This window comes from Delphinus delphis, chromosome 15 (assembly GCF_949987515.2).
Source record: "Delphinus delphis chromosome 15, mDelDel1.2, whole genome shotgun sequence".
Taxonomy (NCBI): domain Eukaryota; kingdom Metazoa; phylum Chordata; class Mammalia; order Artiodactyla; family Delphinidae; genus Delphinus; species Delphinus delphis.
This window is the reverse complement of record NC_082697.1, coordinates 86,212,508-86,237,003: the sequence shown is the minus strand read 5'-3', so window position 1 is coordinate 86,237,003 and position 24,496 is coordinate 86,212,508. Positions and strand designations below refer to the sequence as shown.

Here is a 24,496-nt window from a genome sequence, read left to right as displayed (position 1 = left end):
AGCGATCTGAGCTGGGCTACTTGCCAGACAAGGTGGGCCACCAAGAGACAGCCACAGCCCAAGTGGGAGACACAGCACAGGGGCTCGAGGACGGCGGGCCTGGCACACCCGTGCACCACTCAATCCAGCACTGACTGCGGAGCCTGAGGCAGGGGCCACCAGGACCACTACTTCAAAGATAAAGACACAGTGGCCCATGGGAGGTAGCTGTCCCCCTGGTCACCCAGCTGAGGGGGCCCCGGAGGCCAGGGCCATGTGGGGCACTCCCTGCAGAAGCTCTGAGTCCCCCAGTCAGCTGGTCTCCCCCATCAACAGCACTGCACACCTGCACCCAGGGGTGGGGGGACGGATGAGACATCCTGAGCCCAGCCAGTCAGAAGTGGGGAGGGCTGTGGACACAGAGCCAGCAGCAGCAGGCAGGGCACCCCGGTTCCGCCTGCCTGCTCCGGACTCGAGTGTCGCCTGGACCGGGACCGCCTCTGGGCTGTTGCTACAGAGGCCCCGGGAGTGTCAAGAGGTGAGGAGGCCTTCCTGCCTGTCTCCTGGCTATGACATGGGGTGTCCAGAAGACACGGCCCCAGCTGCTGTGTGACCTGGGGCAGGTTCCAGGACCTCCCTGAGCCCCTCACCTCTTCTGCTGCCAGGTGTGTGGGACACTGCAGACGATGGAGCTGAACATGAGGGCTGTGACAAAGGAGAAGAGGGCCAGGTAGATGAGGCCCTCGACGCCATCGTAGCAGAAGCCTGTGAGGGCCTGCACGTAGTCCTGAGGGCAGGCGGGGACACAGACAGAGAGAGAGAGAGACAGAGACAGAGAGGGGGAGAGAGAGAGAGAGAGAGAGAGAGAGAGAGAGAGAGAAGTGGAGAAAGAGAGAGAGAGGGGGAGAGAGAGAGAGAGAGAGGTGGAGAAAGAGAGACAGAGAGAGGGGGAGAGACAGAGAGAGAGAGAGAGAGACAGAGAGAGAGAGAGACAGAGAGAGAGAGAGACAGAGAGGGGGAGAGAGAGAGAGAGAGCGAGAGAGCGAGAGAGCGAGAGACGGGGAAGCACAGGGTGAGATGAACTGTGCACAGGGAGCCCCCAGCAGCCTGCACCGCCCCCACTCGAGGCTGGGCAGAGGCCCTGTGACTGCTCCCCTCCTCCTCCCCCACGCTCCCCCTAGCCGCTCCCCTCCCCCACCTAGCCGCTCCCCTCCCCTGCCCCCCCACCCCTCCTAGCTGCTCCTCTCCCCCACCTAGCCGCTCCCCTCCCCTGCCCCCCACCCCTCCTAGCCGCTCCCCTCCCCCACCCAGCCGCTCCCCTCCCCTGCCCCCACCCCTCCTAGCTGCTCCTCTCCCCCACCTAGCTGCTCCCCTCCCCCTGCCCTTGCCTAGCTGCTCCCCCTCCCTCACCTAGCCGCTCCCCTCCACCACCTAGCTGCTCCCCTCCCCCTGCCCTTGCCTAGCTGCTCCCCTGCCCTCCCCTAGCCGCTCCCCTCCCCCTGCCCTCCCCCACCCCTCCCCTAGCCACTCCCCCTCCCCTTACTCTGCCCCTAGCTGTTCCCCACTGCTCCCTGCCGCCCCCCGTGCCTGCCCAGCCGTGGGCCGGCTCTAGGAGACGGCTCTCACCAGGTGCAGGCTGCGGCAGTCCACCAAGGCGGTGAGGTGCTGCAGGTTCACCTCCGTGCCGTTCAGCACCTCCTGGACACGGAGCAGGGGGTCCTGGAGGGCGTGGACCACACGAGGTCAGCACAACGTTCCGGAAAGGGTCCTGAGCCTGCCACAGGCCTCCCTCCACCCCACACCCTGCCGTCAAGACCCCCTTGACCCCCACAGTCCTGGCACAGGCCCTGAGGACCCTTGGCTTTGAGAAAGGGGGACCCCCCAAGTCTGTGCCCTGGTCTCAGGGGGCTGCTGAAGACGTGAGGGGGACAGCGAGGAGACGGACGCACAGCACCTGCCCACGTGGCCACCAGGGCTGGGCCTTCGTTGTAACGGGAGAAACAGCAAACGCCCGCGTGTCCCCTGACACGGGCCTGGTTCTTTTAAAAATCACGTTTTAAGGAACAGTTTAAGACAATGGAAATTTTCAGAATATCTTAAGGGACAAAACACTGTCCAAGATACTCTGTGCAGAGTGAGACTGGTCCTACAGTGTATGTGTGTGTGTGCATGTGTGTGAATGTGTGTGTGCGTGCACGTGTGTGAGTGTGTGTGAGTGTGTCTGCATTGTAAAACCTACCAAAAATCCTCGGGGACGTGGGGGGAAGGATGGCAGGTGGGAGAGAAGGCCAGACCCCCCAGCAGGGTCCCGCGGGAGGCAGCCTGAGCAGTGTCTGCACCCCACCTCCCTTTCGTGATGCGAAGAGGGATCCCACTGGCTCCACTGACCACACCCACAATCCCTCACCTTGGCGGCCGGGTGCTCCCGCGGGACGGTCTTCAGGAGCTCAGCCACCACGTCCTGCATCTCCACCAGAGCCTTGTGGCTGCCCGACAGCTTCTGCTCCACAGAGAGGCCGGCTGATTCCAGCGGGGGTGGGGGCAGCCGTCTCTCCCTCCCCGAGGTCCCCACCCACACGCGGCGCAGGCCAGCTCCAGTGCCCTTGGCTTCTGCCGGCCCAAGGGGCGTCCAGCCTGTGAGGCCACGAGCTCATGGGGTGGGATGGCTGTGCCCGGCAGTCTGCTCTGTGGGCCTGTGGGACACCTCTTCTTGGCCCCCCAGATGACCACACACCCCAGAGGCAACACAGTGAACATACAGCTCTTTAGAGCAGATAAACAGTGCTGAGGACCCCAGAGGGCCACACAGCTACGTGGAATGACAGGCAGTGGGCTACATGGCTTTCCTTCAAATTCCATCGTGCCAACATCCATCCAGGTATTCCACACAGCAGGTACAGGACCCCTGCTTCCATGGGGCTTCCCTGGGCTCCTCCCACACCCGCCAGACAATCGGCTTTGCCCTACAGGGATGGCTGGGGCAGCCTGAGAAATGAAAGCAGTCCCAGGGATACGAGGGCATTAAGCAGGCCGCCCCAAAAGGCTTGCGCTGAGGTTGTCAGGGTGGTAACCCCGGGGCAGTTAGCAATGTCAGCGTGGCGTTCGCCCAACTGCCCCCCGACAGCTCCTGGGGCCCCAGGGGCCCGACGAGGTGTGAGAGTGGGTCTCGTGGTCTGCGGGCACCTGGGGGCAGGGGCCAGGGGACCAATGCTCTGCGGGGCCGGAGCAGCCGAGCTCTCACCTGCTGGAAGGGGTTGGCGGCACGGGGTGAGCAGGCCAGGTAGTACTGAAGGATGTCTGTGGAGAGAGGTCAGGGCGGCTGAGCCACTCCAGCCGTCCGCGTGTGCCTATGTGCGTCTGCATGTGATGTATGTCTACATGTGCGTGTCTGTGTATACGTGCATATGGGTGTCTCCACGCCTGCATGTATGCTAGACACACGTGTGCTTGCTTGTATATTTTATGTGTGTGCCAGTATCTGCACGTGTGCACGGACACGTGTGCGCGCACCTATCTGCATGTGTGCGGCTGTGTCTGCGTGTCGTGTGTGTAGGTGTATCTGTGGACACGCGTATGCCTGCACACGTGGGTGTCTATGCGCACGTCTGCACATGTGTGCACATTTACACGTGTGCACCTGTCTGTATCTGTGAGCGTGCAGGTGTGAGGGGGCACATGGTCTCCAGGGGGCCTGGGGCCAGGGCCCAGGCCCTCCTCCTCTGAGCCATGTTCCTGAAATGTGCACAGCTCTCTCCTGGGGGGCGGCCTCGTATCTCCCCTCCCTGGGGAGCAGCAGACAGGGCACTGGGGGTGGGCAAGGAGTCAGAGGTCACCTGGGCGGGCATCTGCTCCCAGGCCAGTTGGGCAGAACAGTTCTTAGGCCAGAATGTCACCCCAAAAAGGGGGGCACGAAGCCGGAGCGTGCAGGTGGCCTGCTCATCCCCATTAAAACAGGTGTTGATTCAGTGTCCAACGTTCAGAGATGGCGATTCACTTATAATTCTGATTTTGAAAACCTAAGATTTTTCAAGCCCAGCCAGAGCTGGGGAAGAAGCCTTGGACCCCAACTGCCTAACACCTGCCCCCCCACCCCCGCCCTGTGCTCTCTGGTCCCTTCTTGGCGGCTCTCTGGGATCCAGTGCACGACGTGGGCCAGGAGTGAGGTCCATCACGGCCCAGGGCAGCCTCTCCACGCCGCACCCATACTTGGCCGCCAGGATCTGGGTTCCTGCGGAACTTATGTCGGAAACATAAGGAAGCCCCACGCTTGACTTTCGCCACCTGTCAACGGAGCCAGCGCAAGGCCTGACCCAGATGGCCTGTGGCCCTGCAGGCAGCAGCTGGCACTCACGTGTGGCTGGGACTGCTGGGACACAACTGCAGACTCACCCCCGCTCAGCACCGAGTGCTCCTCCACCATCCTGGTCACGTAGGTGTCGGGGTCCACGCAGAAGTCGCTGGAGCCCTGGGATGGGTGCAGGCAAGGAGGATGGGATGACTGAGCTGGGCGTCCCCCCGCCCCAGACCCCTCAGCTCTCAGGGGTGGAGCCTGGTCCCCCAGGGTCTGCATTTGGCTCAGGAAGGTGGCGTGAGTCTGCGGGCGGCGGGGACTGACGGGCCGTGTGCCCGCGACAGGCCCCCAGGGGAAGAGGGGAGGGGTGATGAGTGTGGCATCCCCCACCCCACCCCCCGTGCTTGGCCAGCAGACGGGGACCACCTGTGCTCTCCATCACCTACCACAGACACGGCCAGCTCCAAGCCCAGTGCGCCCCAGCTGATGATTAGGGCCAGGACCCCCAGCAGGCAGACCCTTGGGGCAAAGAGAGTCAGTCAGCACCCTCCAGGCCGGGATGAGGCCTGCACCCCGTGCCAGGCTGGACCCACAGACAGGAGGGTGGGACAGGGCTGACTCGGGGGCGCTGCAGGTGCCCCACCCCCTCCCCCTGCCCTGAGGGCCCACAGACTCACCCGACCAGGATCCCCTTGGAGCTGCGGATGAGGCCGACCAGTACCAGGAGGCAGATGGCCACGTCGAACAGCAGCAGGCCCAAGTAGCCCAGCCACCTGGGGGCACAGCGTACACATGGGCCGGGCCCAGGGGGCCCAATCCCAGGGCGGCAGAAAGGGGCTGCTGGGGCAGAGCCGGGCAAACAGCCCAGAGGAGCTTCCACAGGCAGTTCTGGGATATGGAGACTGCCCTCACTCTTGTAACGTATGTCCCCATGGGGGACTCCTGCCACAGTGACCACCAGTGGCCCCAGCCCCTCGCCCCAAAAGACCTCAGGCACTGGGAGCTGGGCGCCGACTGGCCCGTAGAGACTAGTGGGAACCGAGCGGGGCAGGAAGGAAAGAGGGCCGCACCTGTACCAGTCATAGAGGTCCACCTGCTCGGCCAGCGCCTCCAGAGACACGGCTGGGTTCCTCCAAAATGGGATGGCGGCCGTGTAGCCCAGCAGCGTTTCGAGCAGGCTCTGCAGCCGCTGGACAGCCCGCAGGGGCTCTGGCCGGGCGGCCAGCTGCCGCTCCAGGCTCTGCAGGCTGGGCTCCGCCGAGCGGTTCAGGGCAGCTGCGGTGTCCCACACCTGCGCCAGGTTCGGGGTGGCGTGAGCCGGGGCACGGGCCCGCTCCCACACACGCCCACGCCTCGCTCCCACACACTGGGGCACACGCGCACACACGCAGTTTAGGAGCAGGAAAAGAGGCCCCTCCCATGCGGCCACTCACGCGGTCCTGGACCCCCGCCACCGTGCGGTTGGCGTGGCGGAGCGAGTAGGTGGCCCGATGTATGCCGTCACTGGTCTCCCCATTGCCGTAGAACCCCACGGCGATACCGGCGCTGGGACAGGGCGGGGCCGCATGAGGGCACAGGCCCGGGAGCCCCGGCCCGCTCCGCCCCCAGTTTGCCCCGCCCCGCCCCGCCCCCGGCCGGTCCACCCGGCCCCTCTCCTCTCGGCCCAGTCACCCCTCTATCCTGCCCGCCCCTCCCAGTCTGGCCACGCCCCTCGCTGGCCACGCCCCCACCCGGCCCGCCCCGCGCGCTCACCTGCAGACCAGAGTGGCGATGATGACGCACCACGCGGTGCAGCAGCAGTCGGCGTCCAGGTGCTCCTCGCTCTTGCGCCGCCGGCAGCACAGCCAGAAGGAGTAGACGAGCAGGAAGAGGAGGTCCAGGGCGAGGCAGGCCAGCGCGGCCGCCCCCAGCAGCAGCAGCGCCTGAGGGAGGTTGGGAAGTGGTGCTGGAGGTGTGGACCCCCGCCCTGGCTCTGCACCCAACTGCAGTACCAGCGAATTCCACCTGCGCCTGGGCCACGGGACCGGCACGCTCTCCCACCGAACCCTCCCCCAGCCCTGGGGATAGAGGCTCCCAGCACCTGGGTGATGTGCCTGTGGTCACCCAGACTCAGGACCCCAGACTCGGGACCCCTGACTCATGTCTTCATTCCTAGACACCAAGACTCTAAGCCCCACTGGGAGGGCCCAGGTGGGCAAGACCATGGGATCCCTTCTCCTAACCCTGCCCAGGCCCTGTGTGCTCCCCACGGGAGCCCACCACATCCTGGGCCCCAGAGCCCAAGGCACATATCTTTGAACAGGGATTCCGGCCCAGGCGCTGTGAGGAGGTGCTGGTGGGGGACCCTGGGCAGGGCCAGCACAGTTGCTGACTGGCCACGTGGCCAGGGAAGGCCCTTACTCTCCCTGAGCCTCAGTTTCTCTTTTGTAAACAGGGGGTGATGCTGCCTCCCCACAAGAGGTAGGCACAGAGTCTCAGGGAAAGCCACCCACACCTGCTGCAGGGCCCTGGGTGTGGGGCCGTCAGCACTGTCACCATCCTCACCCTGAGTGCGGAGACTACTCTGGATCTGACCGCCTCTGTGAGCCCCTGAGCCCCGGGCAGCCGGAAGGGCCAGCACGCTCCGACCACATCCCAGGAGGCACCGGGGGACGAGGAACTGCCCCCCAGCACCCTTCTGTCACTGAGGCCAGCACCCCCCACGGAAAGCAGCTGACTGGATCCAGCGGTGACACGCGCTGCAGGCTCAGTCCTGGGCTGGGGCCTCAGGTGGACAGGGTAGCAGGGACACAGCCCAGAGCCTTCATCTGCCACAACAGGCACCAGCCCGGCCTGGTCTGGGCACCACGCTCTTCAGTTTGCCTGGCCCAGTGCTTCACCACCATTTCACCAGTTAAAAAAACAGCCTCAGGGCTTCCCTGGTGGCGCAGTGGTTGAGAGTCCGCCTGCCGATGCAGGGGACACGGGTTCGTGCCCCGGTCCGGGAAGATCCCACATGCCGCGGAGCGGCTGGGCCCGTGAGCCATGGCCGCTGAGCCTGCGCGTCCGGAGCCTGTGCTCCGCAACGGGAGAGGCCACAACAATGAGAGGCCCGCGTACCGCAAAAAAAAACCCCAAACAAACAAACAAACAAACAACAGCCTCAGAGGAGGTAAGGAGGAAGAACCCATGCGCCCACATCACAGCCTTTCTGCCCACACGTGCTTTGCTGGGTTGAGTGGCAGCTGACACAGGGCTGCAGGGCAGCAGGCTAGCCCTGACCGTGCACACCTCGTGGGGGGTCCAAGTAAGTACCACAGAGAGGTGCCCACCCCACGGTGGTGCGACCATGGACACCCCTTAGCTGCCCCTGCCGGCACTACTACAGAGAAGCAGACCTCAGGGGGACCTGGAAACACCCTCTCCGCATCCTGACACTCAGCGACGTGGCCGTGAGCCTAGGGAGCCACCGGGGGGTGGAACGCCCCAGGCCCGCCTGCCCCCTGCGGGGCCCCCTCGGGACCAGAGGCTCAGCCACAGAGGCACTGGGACCGCTGGATCACAGCGCTGGTGCCCAGCGGCTGTCTCCCAGGAGACAGCTGCCAGGCGGCAGATGCAGGACGGCACCCCCTGCCCTCCCAGCAGCCAGCCTGCCCAGCCCTCCATCCCTGATGACCCCCACACGCGAGGCAGGGCTCTCCCACCTTCCCCCTGACTGGGGCCTGCACCTCCAGCCATGATCCAAAGCCACGTGGGTGCCCTGGGGCCGATGTGCTGTTTGGAGGCTGGGCCTCTGCCCTCCCGCGTGAGGTCCAGCAGGGGGCACCCTCTTGGGAAAGGCCGGGGCACCGCCATGGGGCTGCAGCACAGGCAGGAGGGTCTGACAGGACCTGGCCACCCTGGCCCACCAGCTGGGTGGGGGAAGGGAGCGGGCCCAGGGTGCTCGCGTCACAGAGGGGACCCCGAGGCCAGTGGCGGGGGGAGAGAGGTTGTCCAAGGTCACATAGGGACACCAGCCAGGCCATAGCAGGGGGTCTCCGGTGGAAATCAAGGGCCGTCACAGGGACAGGCGCCAGTCATGGGGGAAGGGACTCACCTTAGGGGCCTAGTGTCAGCCACAAGCCCCGCCCCAGCCCACAGCACACAGCAGGGTGCGAGAACAGCACCGCCTCGTGGGCTCCGCCTTCACACGCACGAGCTGGAGACCAAGCACGAGCTGGAGACCAAGCACAGCGGCCGCAGGCCCTGCCGCCCCCGCCTGCGGGCTGCTCCCCTAAATCCTCAGTCAGACCACGCCACACGCCTGCCTAGACGTCTCCACCAGCGACGAGCCCCATTCACCAGCCTGGCCCCCGCCAGCCCCAGCTCGGCCGAGCGCTGGCAGTGACCGCTGCCCCTCCTGCCGCAGCCGGAGCCCGCCTACCACCCCCCACCTCGCGCCACCTCTCCTGCCGGATCCCCTCACCCGCCCCCACGTGCAGAACACAGCGTGCGTGGAGCTGATGCTGAAATCAGTACATCTACACGCACCCCCTCAAGGAAACCCCTCTTGGGGTGAGGAAGCTGGGGAATCGGGCCCAGGGCAGGCGGCACCCCCGCTGGGGCCCTGAGTCCACCCAGCCTGGCAGCGCACGAGGCCAGGGTTCACACGGTCATCGGGGCTTGCCAAAGAGCTCGCGGGCCTAGACCACCGCCTGGGTGGCGCCAGGACCACCACTCCCGTTCGCCAGATGAGAAAACTAAGGTAAGATAAGCGTCACTGGCCAAGCAGGATCCTAGCGCCTGGGGCAAGGCCGGGGTGGGGCACAGCTGGGCTCACCGCTTGTCTGGGAAACGTGTCAGGTGCCAGGGCCTGGCAGGCGCCCGACAGGCAGACCCCCCGTCCTCGGGGCTGCCCGGCTGCTGCAGGAGGCCGGGGCTGGGGCCTGCTGGATGGGAGCCGGGCCATGAAGAACAGAACAATCAGAACAGGCAGGAGTAGCAGGGCGAGTCTGCAAGGGCGCATCGTCATCCAGCAGGTCGGGGGAGAGCCCTCTGGGCAGAGGCCACCACAGCTGACACTGCCCAGAAGGCGCCGTGCCAGGCCTGGGCACCCGGGAGGCGCACTTGGATCTCCTACAGCTTTGATTTCGTTTGTTTTTTGTTGTTGGGTTCTTTTTTTTTTCTTTTTTCCTTTTTGGTTATCTTTTTTTTTTTTTCCCTAAACCGCGAACCATACTACCTTTATAATTAAAACACGAACCCAGAAACCTGCCAGTAGCTCTTTTCAGCCAGCCGTGGGAGGCCCCTGGCCTGCTCCCAGCTCTGCCACGTGAGAGCCAGTGCGGCTCCCGCAGGCCCGGCTTCCTCTTCTGGGAATGTGACATTTCCCAGTCCCTCCCAGCTGTCACGTGGGAGAAGGGCCGGCTTATGGCGATGCTGCAGTCCCTGCTGGTGCCCAGTCCCCCAGGAGCAGAGGTCGAGGGGAGGGACACCCCGGGTGTCCCCACCAGGAGGCAGAACCGCCTGCTGCTGGACAGAGGTGTGAGGGAGTGGCTCCTGCCCAGCCCAGGGGGGCGGCTAGTCTTGAGGGGAACCAGAGGGCTGGGGTTCGAACGCTGCTTTGCCTGCTTCTAGAATGTGACCGTGGGTCAGTGTCCCTGTGCCTCAGTTTCCCCACGTATAGAACAGGGACAGTGGCGTCACTCCCTTACCTAGCAGGGCTGCTGTGAGATGAAACGAGCTAACACCCATAAAGACCTAGAACAGTGCCTCCGTGGGGAGCCCTCGGGGTACTGCTCCCAGGCCAGCTCTACCCACGCAGCCAGGTGGGCTGGGGAAAGGGAGCCGCTGTCCCAGCTGCTGGGGGGGAGTCCAGGCCGCTCACGGACAAAGTGGGCGTGTGCACGTTCACGCCCACCCCCGCGTATTCATGCCCACACGTGTTCACATGCTCACTCACACCCACACACGTACACTCACACACACGCACGTGAAGCTGCCGCCCCTGAGCTCCCAGCAGCAGTGCCAACAGCAGCCTGTGGCTGGAAGCTCTGTGGTCTTGGGGGGGCAGGCGGGGAGGGGTTCCCAAGCACCTGGGCATCGGACCCCTGCCAGCGACGGGGAGCGGAGAGAGGCGTCAGCCAGCCGAGGGCAGCCTCACGCACAGGCACAGCCACAGCCACCTGCCTGGGGGCCCTAAGAGTCACAGCCCTGGGGGAGGAGCCTCCTGTCCCACCCCTGCCTCACGGGCTGAACAAGTGACAGGCAGGGGCAAGGCAGGCCCAGCGCCGGGGAGCCCCGGGTCCAGGGCCTTGAGGGTGAGAGTGTGTCCCGGGGCTCCGGGAGGGGTACCTGAGGGCAGGAGAGTGACTTCCAGAGGCTTCCCTGAAGGCAAGGACAGGCAGAGACCCAGGTGCTATATGTCACCCCTTTAGCCCAACACACAGGAAGCCAGGCATCCGGGCAGCTGGGGTTCCGCCCCCTCCCCTCCTGTGCTGTCTGCCCAGCTCCAGAAAGCCCTTCCTGACCGTGATGACAGGGCCCTATTTCCACCCTTTAAGCGCCGGGTCTGTCTGCCCACACCTCCCCTAGGGGGCGCTGGAAAGGCCTCGCTCAGCTCATCGATTTAGCTGAGGTGGTGCCCCCTCTGGCCCTGAGGCCTGGCCCACAGTGGACACTCGGAAACACGGGGCCCCTGCCCCCCACCCCAAGCTCTGACAGCCTGGGCCAGCTCCCTCTCTGGCAGGACGGCTTCCTCCTGGACGAGGCCAGCCTTAAACCTGGACCCCACTGGGCTGCTCGTGGGCCCCTGGCACAGCCCCGGGAGGCAGGCTGCGGGGCCTCCACCAGGACAGCCTCACTCAGCCCTGTGGAGAGGTGTCAGCACCCTCTTCCTGGATGACACAGGGTCCCAGCCCACTGCTGCAGACCAGCAGAGCCCACGTGGGTGCCGGGGCCAGGCCTGGGGCACACGGCAGCGGGCGGCTGCTTCCTCCTGCCCAGGGGCCGGCGGGCCTGGCCTGACCTCTGCCCTCGTCCAGAGAACAGCCTTCCCCTGGCGTTCCCGTGGCGGCCCCGCCTTCCCTTTCAACAGCCTGGCGTCCCCTCTGAATGGGAAATGTTTGATCAGCATCTGGGCTCTGACCAAATGGAATTTTCCGTCTGTGATGGCAGTGATGTCAGCACTCAGTCAGGCGAGACAAGGCGCTGGGGCCCGTATCCTGACCGCGCGCCACAGCGCTGGCCGTCCGCCACCTGAGCGCGCCTCAAGCACTGTGCTGTGAGGACTTGGCGTGGGCACACGTGCACGGGGCTGGGGGGGCCCTGTCCACCCACCCCTCCCAGCCCTACAGCTGCTGTTTCTCAGCCCTAGCCCACCCCACCGGCCCCAAGGCCCTGCAGCCCCGGCCGTGGAATGTATCCATCAGGGAGGCCCCTGCCCGGCCCTGTGCCCAGGCGCTCCCCCCAGGCCCTAAGGCCCCCAAAGTCCCCACCGGCTCTGGAAACACCTGATGAGCCAGAGCTCAGGGTCTGAAGCCTCACTCCGTCCCATTTCAGGCCCAGGCCCACATCTGAGGCCTATCTGGGGACCCGACAAGTCCCTGGCCTCCAGCGGGTCCTCCCAGCCCCGGCGAGGGGACAAGGGACAGGGGCCCGAGGGCAGAGGTGGCCTCTGTGTGAGCCTCAGCGGGCTCCCTGTGCAGGTGGGTGGTCCCAACAGGGGGGGCGGATCCCCAGCTCAGTCCGGCTACAAGGGGGCTATCCAGCCGGCCCTGCAAGGGGAGGGCCATGGTGTGTCACCAGATCTTACTAATAAAAGCCCGTGCAGCAGAGGCTGAGCCCCATCGCAGCCGGAAGGCCACAGCGTGAGAGCGCACAAGGCTGGAGGCCTGTCCCCGCCACGACCTGCTGTGCCCCCCCCCCCCGCCGCCCTCTGCTCCTTCGGCACAGCCCAGATGTGGGCTGTCAGCGCACGGGTATGCGCACCACACAGCGCCGGCTCAGGCTGCACCAGGAGGCCCCAGGCCACCAGGCCGGCAGGGCCACGCGTGACCCTGCGGCAGCACCTCCACGTGTCACCTGCACAGGCAGCTCAGCTAGGCGTCCTGGCAGCACGTGGCACGGAAGCCTGCGAGGGAGCACGCCACACGCGGGGAGCACATCAGAAGCACAGACACACTGCCTGCTGAACACGCAGCCCTGCCGGCAGAGCCGCTGCCGTGCCACCAGCAACTGACCCCGAGAGCTGGCCTGTCCCGCGGCTAGGATGGGGAGACACCGCCCCACTGGGAGACCCCCACGGAGGTTCTGATGGGAAGTGTGGGCCCATGGCTGCCCCAAGCACAACGCCAGAGGCCGCTTCCCCACCACCCTGCCGTCCCAGTGGCGGGGCCTCCTTGTGGGAAATCACGTGCACCCAGGCGCCGGCGCTGGCAGGGAGACTTGGGACCAGCAGTCCAGGGGTGACTTGGGTAGGCTCCGGGATATCGGGCTCTTCCTTCAGGTCATGTGCTAGTGGGGTGGGGCCGGGATCCCAGCCCGGGGGCGTGACCGCAGCCTGAGGTCCCACCGCTGGGAGGGCTGTGTGCCTGCCAGAGCGGGAGCCCCCGGAGAAGGGCTGCCCCCCTCCCCCTGTACCAACTCTCCGGGGAGGTGGCCTGGCCAGCTGGTAAACAGCGAGCTCCAAAGAGGAGGCAAGTCCAAATTCCACCCGGGACCCGGGAGCTCACCGGCCCGCACTGCCGTGTCCTCACGTCGGCCACACCGGCCTCACCACGCACAGGGCCTCCGGAGCTGGCCCGACTGAGGACCACTACACACAGGGTGTCCATACTCAGCGCCAGGCCTGGCCCTGGGGACGGGGACATGGGACCCGCAGACACAGCTCCTGGTGGGCTGGCATCTCCCAAGACCCCAGCAGTGCAGGCCTGGAAGCACAGACTGTGGGAACCAGGGAGATCGGGGGAGGGGTGCAGGAGCTTCCGGGGGTGCCCTAAACTGCCATTACAGGGTCAGCAGGTGCCCGCAGGGCACGGTGAGGTGTGGGGTGAGCACTCCCAGAGAGGGACAGTGCGAGTGAGGGCCCAGCACCAGGTCCAGGCTGCAGACCTGCGTCCTGGGAGGCCCTGGCAGCTGTGACCAAGGCAGCGGGGCGGCGGCTCCAGTAGATAGGGATGGAGTGGGAAGGGGGAGCCAGGGACCCCTCCAGTGCCTCTGGGGCTTGTCCACCTCAGCCCTGGGGCTGCCAAAGGCCCTTCTCCAGAGGAAGAGACCAGGTCAGGGCGTCCAGGAGGCTGGCAGCGTCCCACACCCCAAGGCACCCTCTAGGAACCCAGAGATGTCCTGGCTGGAGCCCTGGGCCTGGGAGAGGAAAGGGGAGGGGCACCAGGCTGAGCTGCTGCCACAGCTCCTACGTCTGCGGTCTCCCACTGGGAAGGACGCACCCCACATGGCACTGCCTCCGCCCCTAGTGCTGGCCCTCTGCCTCGGCACCCACTGTAGCCAAGCTACACACACGGCCTTGTTGGTGCCCAGACCACCCAGGGCAGGGGTGACACCCATCCCCCAGGCCAGGGGTGACACCCATCCCCCAGGCCAGGGGTGACACCCATCCTCCAGGGCAGGGGTGACACCCATTCCCCAGGCCAGGGGTGACACCCACCCCCAGGGCAGGGGTGACACCCATTCCCCCAGGCCAGGGGTGACACCCATCCCCCAGGCCAGGGGTGAACCCATCCCCCAGGGCAGGGGTGAACCCATCCCCCAGGGCAGGGGTGACACGCATCCCCCAGGCCAGGGGTGGCACCGTCCTCCAGGCCAGGGGTGGCACCGTCCCCCAGGCCAGGGGTGGCACCGTCCCCCAGGGCAGGGGTGGCACCGTCCCCCAGGCCAGGGGTGGCACCGTCCTCCAGGCCAGGGGTGGCACCGTCCCCCAGGCCAGGGGTGGCACCGTCCTCCAAGCCAGGGGCTGGGGCCAGCAGGGACGCCCAGGGCCCCCACACTCGAGTAATGGAGTAACAGGGTGTGGGCCAGCACAGGCCTCCTGAGGAAAGTTCCAGAAGAGACCCCCTCACCCCCCGGGCCAGGCTGGCTGGGTGCTGAGGGCCGTGGAGCCGAGCTGGGTGTGCAGCCGCTGCTCCCCAGCCCGAACACACTTGGCTGGGGCTCCCAGATGCCGGCCAGAAATTAAAAACAGATTTTCCACCGAGCCAGGCTTGGGTTTCACAAATTCCATGATGGTGAGCTCGTGGCCATGCCTGGAGAAAGCACAGCCAGTGGCCAGCATGCAGCAGCCCGGGAGGGGTCCAGCTCTCTGGCCAAGTCCCCTCACCCTGAGGTCCTAGGTCCAGGCCACCAGGCTGCACAGACACACTCCAGCTGCACCTCCATCCTCACGGGCACACACCGCCCTGCCCCGCCAGGAATCACCGGGACACAGGCCCAGCGAGGCGGGACTTGGGTGAAGCCCCAGAGAGAAGCTCTGGTCGGTCATCCCCCAGGCTCGGCACTCTCTGCTGCCCTCCAGGCCTGTGGGCCACGTGGAAGGACACCGAGGCCCCGCTCTCCCACTGCCCACGCCCCGCCTGCTGGCGGAGGGAACAGACACCAGAGAACATGGCGCCGGCGCGGCCCTCGAAGCCGCAAGCGTGTCTATTTCGGTCCAGTGCCCTAACACGTCTCCCAGCATGACACCCAGAAAACTCCTCTGCTCTTCACCAGCCTGTCTGCAAGCGCCTCTCCACCCGCCACCCCTGGGGGCGCACGCAACAGGCCTCAGATGTAGCCAGGAGCTACCAGACGGGCGGTCACATCGTCATCCAGACCAGAGCCCAGCCCAGGGCTCGTCTCCACCCCGGGGCACAGCCCAACCCGACTCGGGGGTCAGCTGTCTGGAGGGCCCCTCACAACGGTCAGGAACCCAGCCCAGGGGAGCGGGGGAGCCGGGCAGAGTGGCACCGTGCCTGGCGCTCTTCTCAGAGGCAGAAGCAAGGGGCCACTCAGGCTTTGGGCAGCCCGGCCTCACCCCATGCCCTCGGCCAACACAGCACACGCCTGGCCCTAGAGGGTGCTGCGGACAAAACCAAGCACCCTTGGCACACCTACCGTTCAGAGCCCACCTGCCGCTCTGAGGGGACCCAGCCTCAGCTGGCCACCTCCCAAGAGGGGGAGGGGCGCACCAAGCGGGCGCTGCAGCCTGCGTGTGTGCACGAGCCCAGCGGCACATGAAGAGCCCAGGCCCCGAGTGGGGGGCAGTGTGAAGGGAGGCAGCGCCCCCCCGGCAGCCTGCCCAGCCCACGTGCAGACCCTGGCACCCCTCAAATCCGCCAGGCCCAGCCCAGGAGGTCACTCAACCCTCCCCTGGCCCTGCTCCCTGAGGGCACACCGGGCGCCTGCCCCGACTTTGGACAAGAACCCGAGCAGCCTCAGGGCCAGCTGGCACCAGGCGCAGGCCCTGTCCTGCCCCTGCCACTGGACTGGAGGCCTGGAGGCCCACTGCAGCCTCCAACAGCCCCGTCCATGGCACGAAGGGCACCCGCTGCCTCAGATGTCAGCGGTGCGTGGGCCCCTCGGGAGTCCAGCAGGGCAGGCGCAGACCCAATTCTGGGGCATGAGGGGACTCTGCAGCGGGGACGCCCGGGCAGGCCTGGGACCTCAGCCACGGGTGTCCTCTGCAAAGCACCTCCCACCTCTGGCAGCGTGTGGCTCCCTGCTCTGGGCGACAGTGCCTGGTGTGTGCCAAGCTCGTCACGCTGAGCTGCAGCAACCCGACCGTGGGTCTGGGTCCTCACCCTCCCCAAGATCCTGGGAAGCCCCTGAGAGCCGCCTGGGGGCCGTGTGTGTGTCCCGGCCCAGCACAGGGCTCTGGGTGGGCTCCCGGCAGATCCGAGGAGGCAGCAATGGGCACAGCCAGGCGCTCCTGGGTCCTGCCGCACCCGCCCTCTGTCACGCGCCCCAGTTCCTCGGGGGCCACGTGGGGCACTTTCCCTCTCTGTGATCCAGTCCCTGGGCTGCAGATTCGGCTCTTCCTCTCCAGCCAAGGACTCAGCAGAGCTGCCTTGGCCAGTGGGGGTCTGGTCCCAACACCCTCTGAGCCTTCGTGGACTAGCTCCTGCTGGGGGGACCAGACTCGGAAAGCGCAACAGGTGCTGTGGCCGCAGGCAGGGCAGCGCTGGGCTGGAGCTGGGCCTGTCCGTGTCTCCCAGCCCACTGATGCCGGCTGGCCAGGGGCCTCAGTTTCACTTCTGTAGTGTTACTGTTTGGCTTCCCAGAAACAAACAGCTTACTAGACAAATGTCACGAGCCTCTCGGTAGAGCAGCTGTAGCTTGGGGGTCAGAGACACAGAGCACCCAGCCCAGAGCCTGACCAAGAGCCCCTGGTCAGAGCCGAAACAGGCGCCCTCCCAGCTGTTCTGTCCCCCAGGCAGGGCAGTGCAGTGCTGGGGACAGAGCTGGTCACCGCATCTTCAGACCCGAGAAAACCAGGAGCCCCAGAAAGGCCCAAAGATGGGGCCCGGCGGCGCAGAGCCTGGTGGCCCCAACACCTACCCCTCAGCGGGTGTAGACCTGGTGGCAGAGGCAGCCAGCAGCCTCACCTCCCAGCCAGAGGGCCACGTGACAGCCGGTTCTCCCCAGCGCCGGGGCACTGGCTAAGAGCGAAACAGACAAAGTTGATTTCGCCTAGCTTCCCTGCCCCCCCCCAATGCATAGGCCCTGCACCCTCGCAGCTGCTGTCCGCGCAGGGCGTGCTCTAGACGCTTCCACGCAGCCCCTCGGTGTGCTCTGTTACGTGTGGCACGTTTCTGTCACTCGCAGCCTCAGAATCCTGGTGTCGTGGGACGCTGGGCAAGCGCCAAGAACCATGGACCAAGGACATGGTCCAAAAGACGTGATGTTTAAACGCCGGTGACGAGTTCTAGTCTTAGGCGGCACCCCTCCCCAGGTATAAGCGCGTGGACAGACTCCAGCTAGAGGGACGTTTTTTCCTGTCTCCACACTCTTTCCTATTTTCCAAGTGTTCCATGAATGTGTCTTACTTTCATAAACAAGAAGAGAGGCGATAAATGCTGTTTTTAACCAGAGTGAATTTCCTCCTGATCGTGGAGATGGTGCCAACGGAGCCAGTCTCATTCACAGGCACACGCTGACCCTGCTTGAGTCACAGCATTGAACCAGGGTGCTGTGGTCTCTGCTAGGAGACTACTGGCTCCTGTGGGTCCTGCCTAAGTGGCCTTCCAGGCTGGCCTCACACAGCCCCGGGCACAGAGCACTCACCAGCTCTGAGGCAGCACGTTCAGATCAGAGAGACTCCCTTATCTTGGGCTGAGGCCCAGGCTTCTCTCTGCCTCAGGGCCTTTGCACGGGCAGTTCCCAACGCCTAGAACTCTCTTCCCCAAGGTCTCTGCACGGCCACCTCGGTCTTATCTTTAGGGTCTCGATGGGAACATCCAAAGCACTCAGGGCCCCACACACTGGGCCGACGTGGAAGGTGAGCTGCTATGCCCACTGCACGCCAAGCTCCAGGCAGATCCTCGCCTTCTGGTCATTCAGAGCCTGGCTCACCGCCTCCATGGCAGGCAAGGTAGCGCCTCCTACAGGAAGCCTTCCCTGACTGTTGGACTTCCGCAGGCCTAGTCCTGACCTGATCGCAGCACCATCACACCAGCCTGTACTGTCCTCCAGCTCACAGCTTCCAGTCTCCCCTTAACTGGGGGAGACAGTGAGTGACAACGAGAGGGACTGAGGGCAGAGAGTGAGTGTGACCTCGACCTCAGGACACCAGGGGTGTGGGAGGCTTGGGAGTGGGGAGTCGGGAAGGGCTGGTAGGAGTTAAGGGGGCAGATCCCCAAGGTGAAGCCCAGAGAGGTGGATGGACCCACCCAAGGTCACACAGGTGGGAAGCTACAGAACTCGAGCCCAGGCTGGGCACCCCGCAGCCAGGCACCCGCACGCCGGTCTGCAGAGAGGGCTCTGAGACTCTCCCCCCAGCCCCCGCCTGCAGCCACGACAGCCCTGACCTTCACCACGGAGGACAGACTGGCCTCAAGCCACATCAGGTCACAGGCTACGCAACCACCAGGGAGTCTCCTCCCTCCTCTGGGCCTGCTACCCCTCCCCTGTAAAACGAGCATCCCGCCCGTCAGCTGCCCCAGGTTTGGGGAGCCCCTGGCATGCTGGGAAGAGCCCAGTCCCAGGGGAGCCAGACCGGCAGCCAAGCAGGCAGGTGCGGGGGTGGGGCGGCACACAGCAGACCCCAGAAGCCTTCTGCCCCATCCAGCACCTGCCAGCCCGCACAACCCCTCAGGCCCCACAGAACGCGCAGCAGCACCGTCCTGCGCAACAGCATGAGCCCCCAAGAGACAGGAGTCGCGGCCAGGGAGCCCCTCCTCTCCAGGGTGGAGGCCCCAGGAATACGGGGCCAAGAGAAATCACAAGCCTTTAGGATGCAAAACCCGACCCCTGGTCTTGCAGAGGCGCCAAGCCCCTAGCACGGGCCAGCCAGGGCGCTGAGAGCCCGCAGAACAGCCTCCCTCAGCACCTTATCCCTCAGTCACATCCCCTGCAGGGGGCCAGCCCTCGGGGACTCAGGAAGCCCCTGTCCCCCAAGGCTGACTCTGGCTCCTAGGGGGGCAGGGGCAAGGGGCCTGAAGCAGGATTCCGGCCCTACCACCCACTCGCTATGTGATTCTCAGCCAATCGCCTCTTTAAGCCTCAGTTTGCTAATCTGTACAATGGAGACGACTGTCCTCATCTTCCAGATTTGTGTGAGAAAAGGCTAGCGATAGCCCCAAACAGCACCCCCAAACAGGGTCTGGCCCATGGGGTTTCCAGTGGGTTTCACCGGGCTCCCAGCAGTGGATGGTGTGGGCAGGAAAGAGCGAAGGGTAACAGCTGGTCTCCCCAGGCCATACCACCCCTCTACTCCTGCATCAGGGCCCCCGCTTCCTCTGGGCGGCCTGGGAAGCAGAAGCCCCTCCCCGGCTGGGCCCAGCCCACATGTGGGGAGAAGACTGCCAGGCCCCTGCAGCCCAGGTGCGTGCCAGACACAGACAGGCTCCCAGGCCAAGAGGGGTGCCCCAAGTCAGGAGGATACGGGGTCCACCACCCAGCAGCGGGATGAGGGTGGCCATGCCCCCACGGCTAGGAATGCTCCCCCAGGGGAGGCAGGAAGAGGCCCCAGGCCAGGGCCCACGCCAAGCCCTCGCCCACCCACCCAGAGAGGGAGCTGTTTAGGCTGCACACCCAGCACAGAGCAGGAGCACGGGCCCTCACTCCCCTACCCGCCCTGCACAGACGGCGCACCGGCCCAGTTTCAGGAACGACGCAGTGAAGGCTCAGAGGTCAAGTGCTTGCCCGAAAGCACCAGCACAGGAGGGTAGGGGCAGGACGACTCCCAGGTCCTCCCAGGTCCAGCTAGCTCCACAGCCCCGAGCCAGCAGCGAGGTGGCGGGGGACGGAGCCAGGCTGCTTTCCACACCGTGAATTATTCAACAGCTAATTCTGCTCCACGGGGAGAGGAGGAGAGAGTGAGTCAGAACCTCCCCCGCGGCAGAAACCAGGGCCCGCTCAGGAGCAAAGGGCCCTGCGGGAGGCTGGGCTGAGCGGAGAGGGGCCTGGCCACCACTCCCGACGCCTCCAGGGGCTGCAGGCGTCGTCGGCCCCTCGCTCACTTCCCACCGCAGGTCCGGGCGCCTCGGAGGGCAGGAGGGATGGCAGCCAGTTCAACCGTGGTGGGCAGCACGGGCAGGTGGCAGCCCACGGGCCAGCAGGAAAGCCCCACGTGGGTCACAGACACCCCGGGTACCCCTGGAGCTTCAGAACTGACAAGTGGCAGAGACCTTGCTAAAGTAAGGTACATTGTCCTGTTCTGTGGAAGCAGAGCCCCGGGAACAGGTGTGGCAGAGCCACCCCAGGTGAAGTTCGTGGAGTGCACAGAGGAGTGGTGTTGCCCTCACACGGGTCAGCCCCCCAGGGCTGGGCTTCTAGAACACGGGTGTCCGGTTTTATAAGAATCCTGCTGTCCCTGGGTGTGCATGGGCCAATCCCTAGCCCCCTTTCTAGTCTGCTTAGAGACAGATCAGCAGGGCTGGGGGACCGGGCACCACGTGAGCACTGAGGCTGGGGCGGCAGGCTCCCCTGCAGAGCTGGGGTGCTTCTGGTTCTCCACCTCTGTACAAGGGAGACCAAAGAGGAAAGAGCTTTGAACTGGAGAGGGGTGACACGGTCCACGGATATCGGACTCCCAGGCCATCTTATGAGCAAAGTCGTTCCCACCCCACCCTGGGGCTCTGCATTCATCACCAAAGAGGAACTCAGAGGTGTTCTGGGTGACCAGGCACCCCAGTCACTGGGTGTGTGGAATCCGGATCCCCAGGCAGGAAGGAAATGTCCACAGCCAGGTCCCCTGCCCGGCACTCAAAGAGCAGTGGCTCAGTGGCAGGGGTGGTGCTGGGCTTGGCATGACCCCAGACCTGGGGCTCCACTGGTACAGCCTGGTTACTCGGGGAGTGGGCTGCGAAGGGTCCGTGCCACTCCCCAGCTCTGCCCAGGCGCAGCCCCTTTTCCAGCCTTCCAGACTGAGGCCAATCTGGCGTCCCCGTGGCCAGGCCTCCCTCCCTCAGGGCTACAGGCAGCCGGGTCTCTGGGCAGGCACTGTGTGTACATCCCACAGCTTGGCCGCCCAGCACGGGGTCGTTACCAGCCAGGGAGGGCTGGCATCTACCCAGACCACTCACCCACCAAAAGCCTGGCAGTGAGTGGGATTCCCCAGCTGGGGGTGAGGGGTGAGGAATCCCCACCTGGCTTCACCCAGTGTTCTCGGGCATCGGCCGTGGTCTCAGGGCCCTGGGTCCTCTGGGTAGGGAGTTCTGCCTGGCAACACCCCCAGGCCGCCCCTGGGCAGGAGCCTTAGCAGGCACTGACAGCTGGCAGAGGGGTCTCCGTGGAGGGCAAGGAGGCAGCTCCTCCCAACCCCAGAAAGGAGGCTCTCAGTGGCTCGAGAAGAGAAGGCTAGAATCTGCAGGGCTGTGGACCCTCCGTGGGGAATTGGGGGGGGGGTCCTTAGACTCTCAAGCAGGGGAGACCTGTGACCCAGGAGGAGGCTCTCCAGAAGAACCGGTGCTATGACCCACGAGAAGGAGTGGGCCATAATCCTCCACGGAGGGTGGGGAGCCTTTAGACCCTCCAGGAGGAGGGGACCATGACCCTCGGGGAGTGGGGCTCAGGACCCACGGAGGAGGAGGAGGCCGTGACCGTCGGTGGGGGATAGGGAGTCTTCAGACCTTGCAGAAAGAGGGGGCCGTGACCCTGGGAAGGGGGATCGTGACCCGCAGGGAGGGGGGCCGTGACCCGAGATCTGATCCCCGACCCAGGGGGCCCGCGTCACCTGCTGGTAGTCGGTGTCCTCGGGCCGGAACTGGCTGCTGGTGGTCTCCCAGCGCAGGTTGAAGTGGGGCAGCCGGTGCAGGAGGCTCACCCACCAGGGCGCCGCGTAGCTGACCCCGGCCATGGCGGGCCGGCGGCTAGAGCGCGCGGCGCCGCGGGGCTCCCTGGCTGGCCTGGGGCGCAGGGATCAGGGGCCCGCCGACCCCGGCCTGGCCTCCCGCATCGCCCACGCGCTCCTGGGTCCGGCCCGGCCCGGCTCGGCCCGGCTCGGCCCGGCTCGGCCCGGCTCGGCTGCGCTCGGCTCCGGTCGGCCGCCCGCGCCCGCCGCCTCTTTGTTCGCCGCCGCTGCCACCGCCGCCGCCGCCGCCTCCGCGCGCCCCCGCCCACCGCCCGCCGCCCGGCCCCCGCGCCGCCATTGGCCGGTCGCCCGCCGGCCCCGCCTCCCGCACCCCCCGCCCGGGCGCCCCGCCCCTCCCTGCTCCCGCCCTGCCATTGGCACGCTGGACGAGGCTCCGCCCACTAGGGCCCCTTCCCCAGGCCGAGGGGCGCCTGGCGGGGAAGTCGCTGACGACCCGCAATCCCGGCAGCGGGCTCTTCGTCCGCTGCACGTGGAGCTGCGCTTCACCCGGGCGCTCGCTCGTTGGTTGGACCATTGCACGTTCACTGAGCTTCTGCAGGGACTGCCTGGAGGGGCTGGGCTGGCTCCTCAGCAAGCAGCCGTGGCTCACACGCAGACTGCGGCGCCGGGTGAGGGACCCAGTGGCCTGTCTGTAAAATACGGATGATTTGGAGGCAAAGCCTGGCTTGGTGACCTAGAGCTGTGTGATCTTGGGCAAGTCACTTAACCTCTCTGTGCATCAATGTCCTCGTCTGTAAATAGGGAATACAATGACATTAAAACGCTCAGAGAATCAGAGTGTGACCCAGTCCCAGTAAGTGGCCGGGGTGAGGGGTGGGCGTAAACTCAGTTCCTAACGGTGCTTCCCTTTGGGGAAGGTTGGGTCTTATATCAAGACGTAGAAGAAAGACAGTGCCCTGTCCTGGCCTCCTTGAGCCTAGAAATTCAGGCAGCTGCCAGGGAGGGCTGAGTATGGACCTGGAAGCCACACAGCCACACTTCCTAATGGGGCGTCTTCATGCGTGTTACTGAGATGGGGAGCCCATGAACAGACAGAGGAGGCTGGAAACGCTCTAGGTGCTTGGCCCAGCACACCCCTCTCTGTGTACCCCAGGGGCAGTGGGTGCATCCTCTTGGCTGTGGCTCGTCACCACCTGGGGGCATCATTTCTGGCCCTCCTGCATTCTGAGAAACAGGTCTCCACACCTGGGGCGCTGCCGTCTGCCATGCTTGGGCTCAGCCAGCTCTGTGGCTGGGCTGGGTTCTTGCAGGCAGGGACAGCTCTGAGCAGTGGCTTCCCAAGAGGCCCGTCTGTCTGCTCACCTGACGGCCCTGACTTTCCCGTTTTCCTGTGATAAGTCTGGGAAGCCCCAATGGGCCTCCTGCAGACAGGCAAGCATGGGACAGGTGGGAAAAGAGCCCTTTGCAATGCTATGGTTTCTACTCTCTGATGAGTCACAGACACCACCCGGTTGGGGACTAAGAGCCCTGAGCTCCTTTCCACGTTACAAGAACCTTCACAAAATTGTGCGTTTTCCTCTGGTAGGGCCAGAAAACCAGACCCAAACATTATATGAAATGGTAACTTGGGTGTACAGGGTTGAATTATGTCCCCACAGAAAATATGTACGAGTCCCAACTCTTGGTGCCTCTGTCTGCAATCTTATTTGGAAATAGGGTCATCGCAGATGTGATCAAGGTACGTTGAAGTCATAGGAGATTATGGAGGGCCCTAATCCAATGACGGCGTCCTTATAAGAAAGGAATTTGAACATGCGTTGCAGAGATACAGAGACATGAAGAAAACACCGTATGAAGGCAGAGGCAGAGATGGGGGTGATGTGTCAAGAAGCCAAGGAACCCCAAGGACCTGCCACCAGGAGCTGGGAAAGAGGCCTGGAGCAGATCCTCCCTGACAGCCTCAGAAGGAACCAACACTGCTGACACCTTGATCTCAGACTTCAGCCTCCAGAACTGAGAGACAAGACACTTCTGTTGATTAAGCTGCCCAGCGTGTGGTCCTGTTATAGCAGCCACAGGAAACTCATACATCAGGCTGTTCAGAGCTTCCGGTTGGCAGGCATTCTGTGTCTCTGATTGCACAAAATGGCAAAGGAGCTTGTCACTGATTAATATTTGCAACGTGTTTGGTGGGTGAGACATTTTCCCACAGGGATCCATGGAGAAAAAATGATAAAGGAGATCCAGGGTGGAGAAAAGGAGGGACTCACAACATGCAGTTTTGGAAGAGCACCGCCAAAGCCTCTACTGGTGGAGCCTGAGCCTGAAACCTACTGCTGCTTGAGGTCCAGTGTTGGTGAGAAAATCTCCGTGGAACTGAAAAGCCCCTGGAGAATTGTGCTTTCCTGTGGGCAAACAGGATCCAGGGGCCCTGGGGCCTGACGCTTGCAGCGGTGCGATCTCTGCCTCTCTACTCCTGTCCTTGATCTGCAAAACGGGGTTCCTGCGGCCAGGCACCCAGGAGGTCGAGGGTTAGAGAATGCCAGGTGGCAGGGGTAGGGCACAAGGAAGGCCTGCCGCCATCCTACGCCACCCTTCTCTTGCCTGGCACTCACGGGCTGGAGCTGCAGTGGTTCTTCCTGCCTGTCCTGGGTCCCCTGCAGCTGGAAACTGACTTTAGCCCCACTCTACGGATGGGGCAGCTGAAGCCCGGGTCCCACTCTTGCTCAGGTGGTACAAGAATCGCCACCCAGTCAGGGAGCCAGGATTCAGCCTCATGTTGTTGCCTGCAGACTCCATGACCT

At 64.8% G+C, this 24,496-nt stretch overlaps 1 protein-coding gene across 1 annotated transcript in view; it reads right to left on the bottom strand.

The window, feature by feature from the left end:
- TTYH3 (tweety family member 3) overlaps window positions 1–21,955 on the bottom strand; it is a 29,388-nt gene extending 7,433 nt beyond the window's left edge. Inside the window, exons 1-11 of the mRNA XM_060032536.1 lie at window positions 21,615–21,955; window positions 6,023–6,192; window positions 5,704–5,815; window positions 5,341–5,561; window positions 4,948–5,043; window positions 4,717–4,789; window positions 4,369–4,444; window positions 3,221–3,276; window positions 2,387–2,479; window positions 1,606–1,698; window positions 630–766 (exon numbers count right to left, since the gene is read on the bottom strand). Of these exons, the coding sequence (XP_059888519.1) occupies window positions 630–766; window positions 1,606–1,698; window positions 2,387–2,479; window positions 3,221–3,276; window positions 4,369–4,444; window positions 4,717–4,789; window positions 4,948–5,043; window positions 5,341–5,561; window positions 5,704–5,815; window positions 6,023–6,192; window positions 21,615–21,737 (1,250 nt within the window). The 5' untranslated portion in view covers window positions 21,738–21,955. The remainder of the gene's footprint in view (window positions 1–629; window positions 767–1,605; window positions 1,699–2,386; window positions 2,480–3,220; window positions 3,277–4,368; window positions 4,445–4,716; window positions 4,790–4,947; window positions 5,044–5,340; window positions 5,562–5,703; window positions 5,816–6,022; window positions 6,193–21,614) is intronic.
- Window positions 21,956–24,496: the final 2,541 nt, after the last annotated feature.